The 12,582-nt window shown below is 45.9% G+C and overlaps 1 protein-coding gene across 2 annotated transcripts in view; it reads left to right on the forward strand.

The window, feature by feature from the left end:
* The first annotated feature begins 999 nt into the window (after positions 1 to 999).
* The window catches only part of LOC147610122 (UDP-rhamnose/UDP-galactose transporter 4-like), a 63,663-nt gene continuing 52,080 nt past the window's right edge, over positions 1,000 to 12,582 (forward strand). The window contains exons 1-3 of one of the 2 annotated variants that reach the window (XM_086786775.1): positions 1,000 to 1,471; positions 1,564 to 1,748; positions 1,836 to 2,036. In XM_086786775.1, coding sequence (XP_086642901.1) covers positions 1,339 to 1,471; positions 1,564 to 1,748; positions 1,836 to 2,036 — 519 coding nt within the window. In that variant the 5' untranslated portion in view covers positions 1,000 to 1,338. The remainder of the gene's footprint in view (positions 1,472 to 1,563; positions 1,749 to 1,835; positions 2,037 to 12,582) is intronic. The other variant, XM_086786776.1, reaches the window with a different exon arrangement.

Below are 12,582 nucleotides of genomic sequence, written 5' to 3' on the forward strand. Positions count from 1 at the left end.
ATCTCCTTGAATGGCTCTCATCATAGTTATAGCTTGCCTTGTCAAATGAAAAGTATTTAGGAGACAAATATAACATGGGATTAGGTGAAACAATGTTACTTTGATTGGATCGAACATGAAAACTTTCATTGCTACCTCGAAAGAGATTTTCCATGTCTGAATCATCACTCGATGGAGTGACTTCTATCACCATTGGAGCACTCTTCAATATTGAAGTCGCTCTGGTCTTGGTTCAACAAATTCATCCTTCAAAGAACATAAACTGATTAAGATTGTATAAAGCTTCATTTCAAGAACACAATACATATCCCACATTATCACTTCTATTTCAATCATGCTTTCTGTAATTGAGATTCAATTCCTATCTATTGTAAATGATAACATACATAATCGAAGAATATACTTACAAATTTCAGAGAAAGATAGAAGAAATCTCAATATGGATGGAGAAGTGATGAAAAAAATGTAAAGAAAAATGCATTCTATGGACTGTGTTAAAGCCGAGTTTACTTGGACAACCCGAGTTTACTTTTGGTTCGAGGTTACTTCTGGTCAGAGTTCACTATCAGTATATCCCCCATTAGAGACCATAAATTTTACTTGCGTGTTTGTCGTAATAACAATTATGTTGGTCTGAGTTTACTATTGGTCCGAGATTACTTTAGTTCTCCACACCAGAGCTACTCTACTACAAAAGATACATTGATGACGCTTTAGGTTTTTGGCATGGGTCTCACACCACTTTGTTGACTGTGTTCTCGCCGTTCACTACCCAGTGTGACTGGGCCGAGTTTACTTGTGATCCGAGTTTACTTTGGTGGTGACGGGGGAGATCCGACGGTGCATGATGCTAGATGTGATCACCAACGTTTTCAGCCATTGATCCCAACACTCCAACCCACTGTGACATAGTCATGAGGGTCATCCCGAACAATTTTCACTCCATCCTTAAAAATTCGTACATAAGCGAGATCTAAAAAAACTTGAAGGTTATTTTATTAATTTCTTTTTGGAAAAAATAAGCTAAAAAAACTCGAGAGAGCTACATTCAACCAAGACAAGAAGTACCATCGTCTCTCTCTCTCTCTCTCTTTCTGTGTCTCTGCATGCGCGCTCGCATGGCCTCCGAGTCTTTAATACCACAGGGGTTGCTTTCACGCCCTTAGTCAAAGTTGCCCCTTCGCATGCGCCTTCATTTGCCTCGTGCTAGCGTCGCACCGGGCCTCGTGGGCTTGAGAGGCTGCTCGGCGCTCTCTGGATCTGTGATTGAGGAGGCGAGATGTGGCTCGCGTGAGGCCGCGCTTTTCCAAATCTGTGTCTCTCTACGTGTGTGTGGCGATGGCCCCGGGCAACAGCAAAGCCGATCGCAAGGCCGCTCTGGATGTGGCGGCATGGATGTTTAACGTAAGCACTTCCGTGGGCATCATCATGGTCAACAAGCAGCTCATGGCTGTCCATGGCTTCAGTTTCGGTAAGAGCCCCCACCTACGCTGTCCCTTCGTCGCGGATCCAGCCCCAAGGGCGCTTTTTTGAACACAACATGCTCTTCCTTTCCCTTTGCAGCCACCACATTGACAGGGCTTCACTTTGGCATGACGACACTTATGACTTTTGCTCTTCGCTGGCTCGGTTATTTTCAGCGCTCACATTTGCCTGCTTCCGAGCTAGCCAAGTTCGCTCTCTGTGCTAACTTCTCCATCGTTGGTATGAATGTCAGCCTGATGTGGAATTCCGTGGGTTTCTATCAGGTAACATCTGATAGTCTGTCCTGCACTCTATGGAATCCTCAGAGAAGAGTGTGATTTCTCACAGCGCCCTTGTGTCGGGTCTCACAGATAGCCAAGCTCAGCATGATCCCTGTTTCTTGCCTTTTGGAAGTGCTCTTTGATAAAATTCGTTATTCTAGAGACACCAAGTTGAGTATACTTATAGTGCTGCTGGGGGTAGCCATCTGCACAGTGACCGATGTCAGTGTAAATGGAAAAGGCTTCTTTGCAGCTGCAATAGCTGTTTGGAGCACCGCATTACAACAATATGTGAGTATAATATGAGTCTATATAGAGCTTGGCCATTTTCACTTGAAGTATGCGTACAAAATGCAAGTTCATAATTAGGAGATTTTGCGTCACTAGAATGTATAGCCTTTAATTGAGCATTTCATATCCTGCAAACATAAATAGATTAGCAATGTCCCAAGTTCACCATTTAGCATATCTATGCCAGCACAATTTTCGATCTTGCTGTAAGCAACAGGTGATACTTACCTCCAGTGTCCATATCACTGCACAAGGTACAGAGTCCACACAACATGTTCATTGTGGCCTTGGTGAAAAAATCAACTTAAGTCCTTGTGGAGGATGACAAGAGCCTATCAAATGCCCTTTCGGCTGCACAGGGATTTGCTGCCACCTTCATTACAGTGTGGATTTGACTTATGTAGATTGTGCTCAGGCCTAACCGACTATGTAGCATGGGATGCGCCTGGGGGAAGGGGGGGGGGGGGGTTCTGTGACATTGCGACACAGAAAGCAAAGCATGCCAAGACATCATTGGATGGAGGAAGTTGGTTGTTGCCAGTTGTGGATAGATACATGTTCTACTTTGTGGCAGTAATTTAAGCTTTTTAGTTGGGCGCTTGAACTGGAATGCTCATTTTTTCTCCATCACAAGTAGAAAACCTTGGCTAGTCTGTCTATGAGTCCGAAGGTGTCAAGCATTGCTGAATTGAAGCCTATTTTTCAGACCATAAAGACAGGCTTTAAAAAAATTACCAGTGATTTTATTCACACAATCTTCTTAGGCAGTCCATTTAGTCAAAACACCTCTTGAATGAAGCTGCATCAACATCTGTATGCTGTAAAAACGCAGTTGTACATCCTTAAGCTGGCACAAACAGTAGCGTATAACTGTGCAATAGGATCACGTGCTCTCCTGTCCATTCAGATGTATTGCACACACAAATGCACTATGGCAGGAAGAGCAGGTGCTACTGCAGTATGGTCCCCTATTGATGCCATATAGATGTGTGCTCCGCGGGGGGGGGGGGTGGGAGCTTCATCCCTCTCCACATACCCACCATGGTGATCTATGAGCCTCCATAGCCTGGGACCCCTTATTCCAATATGGTATTAGAGTTTGGGTAAGCTTCATAGCTATGCTTCAAACATGACCTCTGTGTTTTTTAATCATTGCTGTGTTTTGATACTGCTGGCTACTTTGAGATCGCTGCCACTTGCGGCCTTTTCCCTCTTCTGGCTTGCTTTGACAACAGCGCCACCCAGCCGCTGGCTACTTTGAGATCGCTGCCACTGGAGCCAGCTAGCAGCTAGACATCGCCACCAAGCGTTGGCAGCATCCCCTCATCTCTGCCAAACGCTGGCGGCGCGAGTGCCGAGCACACTGGCCGAGCTGCCTGGATTTGCCACTGGCACCGGTTGTGACTCCTAGAAGCGCCCCCCCCCCCCCCCCCCGGGCCTGAACCTCACGCCGGGCCGCCACTGTTCACCTACTCTGCCCGAGCGAGCAGCTCACAACGGCCGCCCCTGCATTATCTCAATGCTAGCTCTACTGTGTGAAGCTCTGCGTTAACATCTATATGCACTGGCCGTAATGCATTAACCCGCCACATGCACCTTGACTACTCGAGCGCCAGCACGTCTTCTTCGACATGCTCTAGACATACCTTCTCATGTTCACCGGCTACTGATCAAACTGCTGCGTCTCTTTCACATCCCCAGCTGCTTGTGTACTGTGTGTGAACAATCATCAACTATAATGGCGTACTCTTGTTCTCCTGAAGATTTTGCAACAACATCGTATGTCAGTAAGGTACTTAGTGCTCATATCATTCATATTTTGAGATAAAATATCATGGAGGAGCTCTTCTTTTTCCTTGGGTCCTCTGCCCTTGCTATCTTGCGTGAAAGGATTGTAGCCATCAGTGTTGTGAGCACCCTCTGTTTATTGCAAGTATACATCCCACACTTGAACATCAAGTGTCGAAACCTTGGAAACGTCGACGCAAGAAGATGACATCAAATCCTCATCGACGTTCTACTGTGTGAGAAGTTTGTTAACTTCCAAAAATCTATCTTTTCAGTTGTATGTGTTGGGTTCTTTGCCAGGTAGTCCCCCAAAATCTGAGTTATATATTTTGGTAACGCCTTGTTTTCTTTCCATGTCTGGTCTTTGATTGTGTTGGAGTATGGGACTATTGAAGGTGATGCACGCAACTCCACCATTACTTCGAAGGGGGGTTTGTTGTGTATTTTGGAGTTAGTGTGGAGTCTGGTTGTAATTGCACCCCGCTAGGAGTAAACTCGTATTGGGCACCGTATCAAAGTTTAGCAACACTTAAATACTTGAAATCCTTATGACAGTGTAAGACAATAGACGAAACTGAAGATAGATAATGCTCAATACACCACACTGGGGCTGGAATCCCGGGCCGACCCCCCTCTCAATACCAAGTATATTATTGGAGTATTTTATTGGTGTAATGTTCCACGGGCTTTTAAGCCAGATTTTCCATAAATGCTCTAGGCATGAATACAAATACCGAACAACTAATTCAGAGAAGAACCCCCTTCGTAATCGATGTTCCTTGAGAAAATCTTCTCACCCTTCACTTGAGTAAACAATCTCGATACTAGTTTTTCGGGTCCACACACAATGTTGGTACTGGTGCTTGGACTGGGTACTCTTGGTGGGAGATAACTCGTTGAACAAAATGGCGATACTGTCCGCCCTAGTCGTGGAGGCAACCAATAGCCACCAACAGTCACGGAGGCGACCAACAACAATATCTGTATGGAAGGTGGCCTGTATGGTTCTCTCAGGCGATCTTCTAGAGTTTCAGGGAAACAAATTCATGAGGGCAACATGTTTGTTAACTATGCTCTTATGTCCTCTATCATTCATGGCCCTTCTGATCCCACTTCTGTGGACGAGGCTCTTTCACATGAGCCTTGGCGTTGTGCTATGCAGGCAGAGCTGGATACTATTGAACGGAATCGCACTTGGATTTTGGTGCCTAGACCACTGCAACGTAAGGTGATTGGTGTGCGCTGGATCTTCAAATCAAAGTTTCGAGCTGATGGCAGTTTGAACAAGCACAAGGCGAGGTTGGTTGCCAAGGGTTATGCTCAGCGCTTTGGAGTCGACTTCGATGAGACCTTCGCTTCGACAGCCCGGGTGACTACCATTCGCACCGTTCTTGCTCTTCCAGGACATCATAGATGGCCCGTATTCTAGATGGATGTCAAGTCGGCTTTCCTGAATGGAGAGCTTACACAGGAGGTTTATGTTGATCAGCCATCGGGATTTGTTGTTCCAAGCAAACAGGATCAGGTGTACCAATTGAAGAAAGCTTTATATGGTTTGAAGCAGGCTCTGCGGGCTTGGTACCGGTGGATTGATGAGTTCTTTCAAAAGCTTGGCCTGTGTCGTTCTCATGAAGATTCAAACCTTTATATCCTCCTTGAGAGGGGGTTGATTGTTATCATTGTGGTCTATGTTAATGACCTCATCTTTACAGGTTCTTATTCTGTGAGGATTCGTTCAGTCATGGATGTTTTGGAGACAGAGTTTGAGATGACGGATCTTCTCCTATGGATACTAGTGAGAAGCTCTCTCTTCTTGATGCTTCTCCAGGGATTGATCAAGGACAGTATCGGGTTCTCGTCGGTTGTTTGGTTTGGTTGACCTACTCCGAATTGGACGTGTGTTTCGCAATCAGCTTATTGAGTTCTTTCTCATCCAAACCCCGTTAGCAGCATTGGCAGTGTGCTCTGGGAGTTCTTCGGTACTTGCGTGGTACTTTGGACTTTGGCATCTTCTATGGCCAAGGATGCACTTTTCTTGGATGGTCTGATTCAGATTGGGTTGGAGATCCAGATACTTGGCGTTCGACCATCGGTTGTGTTTTTTCACTTTGGTCTGGAGCCATTTCATGGAGCAGTAAAAAGCAGCCCACTGTGGCGCTTTCCTCTACGGAGGCGGAGTATCGTGTGGTTTGTTATGTTGCATGCGAGGCAATTTGGTTGTGGAGATTATTGGAGGAGCTTCGCTGTCCTCCTACCAGATCTATCTACTCTTCTTTGGTGTGACAATCGGAGTTGCATCGCCATCGCCAAGAACCCTGTGTTTCATGCTCGTACGAAACACATTGAGATACAGTATCACTATGTTCGTGAACGGGTTCTTGCTGGAGATTTGCGTTTGGAGTATTGTCCTTCAGTGGAGAATGCAACAGATTTGTTCACCAAGCCGGTTTCTCAGGCTTCCTTGGCTCCTCATCTTTGGCTTCTTGGAGTATGTTCAGCATATGATGCTGAGAGGGTGTTAGCACATTCATCCCCAGATTTTGCTCATCATTGGAGTCCCCTTTTTGGTCCCTTTTCATGGCCCTTGGTTGTGGGCTGGCCATCCTATTTTTGTACATTTTTCTGGGATTTTTCCTATGTGGGGTACCCTTTTCCTAGTCGGCCAGCAGATCCATGTCCAGTCGGCGAGCCCCTCTTACCTATAAATAGGTGGGCTGGCCTTCCACTTTTCTCATAGTCTAGTCTTTCCTTTTGCTCCCTCACTTGATTGTATCACTTCAGTATATTCAGCATAGCTGCTTCATATCGCTCTCTCTCTTGCACTTTAGGGCTGAATCTGGGGCAGCAGAGGAGTCGCTGAACTGGGAGCGATGATACCATGAAAGAGTGCACAGAGCGGAAGCAAAGGAGCACTAGAGTGTGCTGAATAGAGAGTGCAAGAGAGAGAGAGAGAGAGAGAGAGAGAGAGAGAGAGAGAGAGATGGAGCAACTATGCTGAATATACTGAAGCAAAACAGTCCCAAGCAAGAGACACAAGTAGTCTCATAAGTGAGGGAGCAAAATATGTACAAGACTGAATAAAAAGTGAGAGGCCAGTCCCACCTATTTATAGGTGAGGAGGGCTGGCCGACTGGAGCTGACTGGAGTTGAATAGCTGGCCGACTGGGAAAATACCAAACAGATTGGGAAAAATCCTAGAAAAATATGTAAAATAGGGGTGGCCAGCCCACAATCAAGGGCCATGCAAAAGGGACCAAAAGGACACCAGAAATGGGCAGAAACTGGGGATGAATGTGCTAACAAAGTGGCCATTACCAGATTGCCACTCTTCACAAAATTGAGGACTTGGGAGAGAGAGTGTTGAAAGTTTGTAAACTCCATTCTCCACTCCGCCTTCCCAAACTACCTGGCCTGTTGCTTTGTCTCGGAGAGCAACAAAATGCTCATCAAACTCCACCTGTATGCCAGTCTTACAAACCTGATGCACTGACAATAGATGAAAACCATCGGGAACTATCTCCAATCTGCTCTCACTGTGAACTGGGATAGTGGATGTATCCCCAATAAGGATGTGACCAGAATACTTGCAGAGATCAACTAAAGCCGAATGGGGGAGTCATGTGCCTGGAAGCACCACTGTCTAGAGTCCACTCCCGAGTATCTGTAGCGGAGAGTCCTCCAACCTCCTCCCTGCACGAAGAAAATGAAACATCGGTGTCCATAACCTCCAGCATAGTTGTCAAGTACGATACCGTACGGTTCGTATGATACGATATCATACGGGAAAATACAGTACGATATAAATTTTTTTCTTATCATACGATAAATTACGGTGTTTTAAAAAAATACTTATAAACTTAGGTATTTCCAAGTCTAGATATGGAGTATTTTAGAGAGGAGGGAAGCATCATAGTAGAGAGGAAGCTCAAACAGCCATATATAAGCAAAAAAAGGACCATTACCTACCAAAAAAATTAATTTTTTTTTGAAAAAAATTAATTTTTTTAATTTTTTTTTGAAAAAATCATACGAATCCGTAATCCTCCCATGTGATGGTGCTAAGCCTGCCACTGGTAATCAACGAAGAGTAAAATGTTGAGTAGTGAGAGGGCAAATGTGACAGCAACGATATGGCCATGTCTTTCGATGATATCTCTTTCCTAACTTGGAGAACTTCCTGCTGAAGAGCCTACAGCTTGTTGATGTGCTCCCGCATCGTCGACGACTTTGCAGGATTCATCACCCGCATTTGAACTTCCAAGGAGATCCTCTTCATGGGCGTTACCGTGTTGTAGAGAGAAGCCAAATGTTGCCAAATACCTTTGGTTAACGTCATATGCTTGATATGATTGATTACCTGTGGTGAGCAATTGAGGAAAATGAAAGAACGGACTTTGGCATTGACACGATCCCATAACTGTGCCTGTGCCTAACATTCCTTCTGAATCGAGGGTAACTCCCCTTCCTCTTAACTGTGCTGCCGAATACGACGAAACGAATATGGCCTGTCTCACGACCAGGTATCACAGCATCTCGGATTCTAACCAAGCCTAACCTGACCATGCGGTTGAGTCGTATGCGTGAAGCATCTCTGTCTGGCCAAACAATGACACGCGACTCCACAAATGTTTCTAAGTGCAAAGAGTTCAAAAGTAGTCTTTCATGACCAAGATCCCATCGAGCCAATAGTAGAACTTCATGCCAAGAAAGGAGAATGTGAGATGAGCGAATACGGATAGGATGAGCCGCATTCACAATGTCCCACCATGAAGCCTGCACACGTGTCCGTCCATGTGACAATCCCTCCAACTCAATCAAGTCACGAGCCATGAATACCCAAGGTTGCTCTTGCAAACACATATCCTGAAAAAGCGCCCACCTACGCGCCACCATATGCAAGCGGACATCCAGTAAAGCAACCCCACCCATTCTTTTGGGCGTCGTAATGTGATTCCAAGCTATCCATGTTTGACCCATAATATTTCCTTGCCTCTTCCACAGCATAAACCGAATGGGAGCAACCAAACGGAGAAGAGATTTGTGCGTCCGAGGTAGCAAAGGCAAAAAATAGGAAATCATGCTAAGCATAATAACCTGAGCTACCTTAACCCTCACGTGTATAGGCCACCCTTGAGCTTTCCAATACACAAATTTATCCGAGATCCGAGCAGAAATCCAAGCAAGAAGCGCTTGGGGGTCCACATCCACACCCACCGGATACCCAAGACGACGAACAATGTCTCCTGTATGCACCACACGGCCTTGCCACCCTAATGCCTCAAGATCAAATTCCGTGCATACAATGAGGGCTGATTTTGTTGAATTTATTTTCAGCCCAGAAGCCAATGCAAAATTATTCCAAGCTTCCATTGCTTGATCTATATTGGCTTTTTCGGCCCTGAGAAACATAAAAGTGTCATCCGCAAGGGCTTGAGCAACTGTCACCAATTGGCCGACCATTTGGTCCATCTCCAGTTTTTTTGTCTCGTTCACATGTGAAGAGGCCAGTGTCTCATGTGAAGAGGCCAGTATTTTGCTGACATGGACGGGAGCCAGACTGGTGCCACCCGTGTATGACCTGGACTGTGTTCTATCCATGGGATTGTCACGCCATGGAAGAGCCAGTATTCGTGCCGTGTCTTGCCTATGGGACTGTCACACCATAGGGAGGCTCGTGCCTGGAACTGTCTTACCTATGGGATTGTCACTCCATAGAAAGACCAGGTTTTTATGTTTTACGTCGTGCCATTTTTGTGCCGACAGATATTTTGTACTTGTTCCATGAACGGGAGATATGTCCATGATACTATTTGCACATGCACACATGTTTGCATGTTTGAAACTGTTTTTGCATGACATGTATTTTTGTGTTTGCCTGCTTGACGTGTTACTTTTACTGAGCGGGGACGCTTGCCAGTGAGTCGTGAAGTCTGCTCTGTCTTCTGACGAGTTTTGGTGCATGTGAACAGGTGGTAAGTATATTGAACATGTTAGTTTAATACTTTTATTTCTAACCTTTTGATTTATAAGGTTACATGTTCACACCCACTTAAAAGTGGGCACCCACTTAGGGGACAAGGTGGGGAGCCCCACTTAAGTGTGTGGGAGTGGGCATGGTCACCTACCACACCCCTTTGGAACTGGCCACCCACATGCAAGCGTGGGGGGCCAGCCAAATCACTAGTCGTATTACTCCCTCTCCAACCTTAATAAAAGAAAGCCATCACCTCCATCGAATGCATGCTGGCGATCATCTCTTTGTATTTATTTTTTTTTACAAACGGCGCCATCTTCACGAAGGCTGCAAGTGGTTGTATTCGCTCCGGCGGCTGCTTCTCCCTCCTCCAACCGGCGGCTGTTCTCCCTGCGCTACAGGCGGTACAAGTTGCAGTCAGCCGCTTCCTGTTCATACAGGCTGTAGCGACTGCAGTCGGCGACGACTCCTTGACCAGTAGGCCGCGTTGTATCCCCAGCAGACTGCCGCCAGGTAACCCAGCAGGTGGTTGTGTGTTCTTTTTTTCATACGGACAGTACAGATTGCTGTACTTTCAGTAGCCGGCTAACAACTTCAGCCAGCTGCACTGAGCAAGCAGCTGCCACCCCCAGAAGGTTTTGCTGCTATCTTCACAGGCTGTTGGTACTATTCCTAGCAGATGGTGCTGCCCTTGTAGGCGCCTGTGTGCTCTCCTGCGCGCCTGTCTTCCAGCAGGTTACCTTTCCACTGCTGCAGGCACCTACACTACCTCCATCTCCTCTTTGCAGTCAGAGTGTTCATCTGCAGCCAGGCAACTATATACTGGTTGCTCTTCCACGCCTCTTGAGGCTGAGCCACCTTCTCCTATACAACAGGTGGCTGTGTTCCTACAGCGAGACTTTACTTCTCCTAAGGCGGCTGCTCTATCGCCTATTTGCAAGAGGTTGCACTTCTTTTCCATTGGCGGCTACAAGAGGATTTCACACCACCTAGGTGGCTATACCTTCTACACAAATACCATGGGTATTGGACTTCCTTCTGCCATCCACAAGTGAGTGAATTTTCAGATTTAAATAAAGTACTTTGTGTTAAATCTGATAAGGGATTTATTTCCCACGGTAACACCCGTTCGGTGTCGGGTAGTCCAAGCTCTATTGGAGAACCTCGGTCCAAAGGTGTTGAGATCGGGAGAGCCGGGCTTTAGTACGAGAGCGCCTGTTTGTGCGTGGTCTCGGAACACCAGTGAGGCGCTCTCCGCGCAGTCCAGTGAAAGCACAGGACCGTAGAGATTGGACCACGCTTGTGGTCGTTCTGCTTTGAGCATCTACTTCGAACGTCGACTTCGAACCTATTTGTTTGGTACTGTATTCATATGTACATGGACATCATCTGGTTCTTGGAACCCATGGAGCATTGTATTTGTTAAATACTCCCAATAAATATATCATATATTGAGGGGGGGGTCGGCCCGTTCTGGCCCCAGTGCTGGTGTCCATCTTTCCATTTCATTTCATTTCAATTCAAGTTGTATTAAGTTGTCCATTTCAAATTGTGGTTTTAAAGTTGTGCTATTACGCGCGTGGGTGCCCAACGGAGTCTTCCCACTTGACGGGATCGGTTTCAGCAATCAATTGCTTGCCATGAGGGAGATGCAAACCAACCACTTCACCATGCGATGCCATAGCATCTAGGCGAGATAACATAGGATGAGTGGCAATGGCAAAGAAAAGAGGGCTAAGAGGACAGCCCTGCCGGAGAGAACGGGTGAGAGAAATACCATCCGAAAGTCCTCCATTGAGCATAATCTGCGTGATAGAGCCAGAGCCAAGTAAATGCACCAAATTAGCCATTTTGGGACCAAAGCCCATGGCTGTCATTAACTGAGAAAGGAAAGACCAGCTGACATGATCAAAAGCTTTTTCAAGATCCAGCTGCACCATCACAATCTCTTACTTCTTTGCCTTGGCATAATCCACTCCAATTTGAACATTAAGAATATTATGCAAAATATTCTTGCCATGCACAAATCCATATTGATATGGATGAATAAGAGTAGGAAGCACCTTCTGCAAGCGATTGGCAAAAATCTTTGTAAAGATTTTATACATAATACCCATAAGTGAGATCGGGCACCATTGAGCCAAAGAAGTAGGCAAAGGGACTTTGGGCAACAAACGAAGTATGCCCAACTTCCAATCGGCAGGCATATATCCCTCATCCCAAACCCTTTGACAAATAAGTGTCAAAGGCTCTGCAAGCTGATCAGCATATTTTCGAAAAACTCATTTGTCAAACCATCCCAACCAGGGCTCTTTCCCATGGGAAGTTTGGAGAGAGCAGCTTCCACTTCCCCTTGAGTAACAGGAGCATCAAGCTGAACCGTCACATCAGGGTCAACTTGATATCGTACTTCAGCAAACAACGACTCCCTTGCAGCCAGGGCAGCCGGCGAGACATCCTCTCGAGGGACAAGCAAATCTTCATAAAACCTGATGCAATGCTGAATAACCTCAGAAGGTTGAGTAACAAGGTTGCCTTGGGCATCCATCAGCGTAACAATATTCTCACGCATATGTTTTTGATGCAACTTATCATAGAAGCGATGATATTGACAGTTAGCATCCTGCAAAGCATCAAGACGTGCAAGTAGTTTAAAGCGAACATATTGTGCTTCTTGCACCCTAGATAGCTCCTTTTTCAGCCATTCTATGGCATCCACAACTTCAGCATCCATAGAGTCAGTAAACATGAACGCCTGCAAGCCCTTTAAAAGCGACTCAAGAA

The sequence above is a fragment of the Cibotium barometz genome, chromosome 50 (assembly GCF_041138505.1).
Source record: "Cibotium barometz isolate CiBa-2024 chromosome 50, ASM4113850v1, whole genome shotgun sequence".
NCBI classification, from domain to species: domain Eukaryota; kingdom Viridiplantae; phylum Streptophyta; class Polypodiopsida; order Cyatheales; family Cibotiaceae; genus Cibotium; species Cibotium barometz.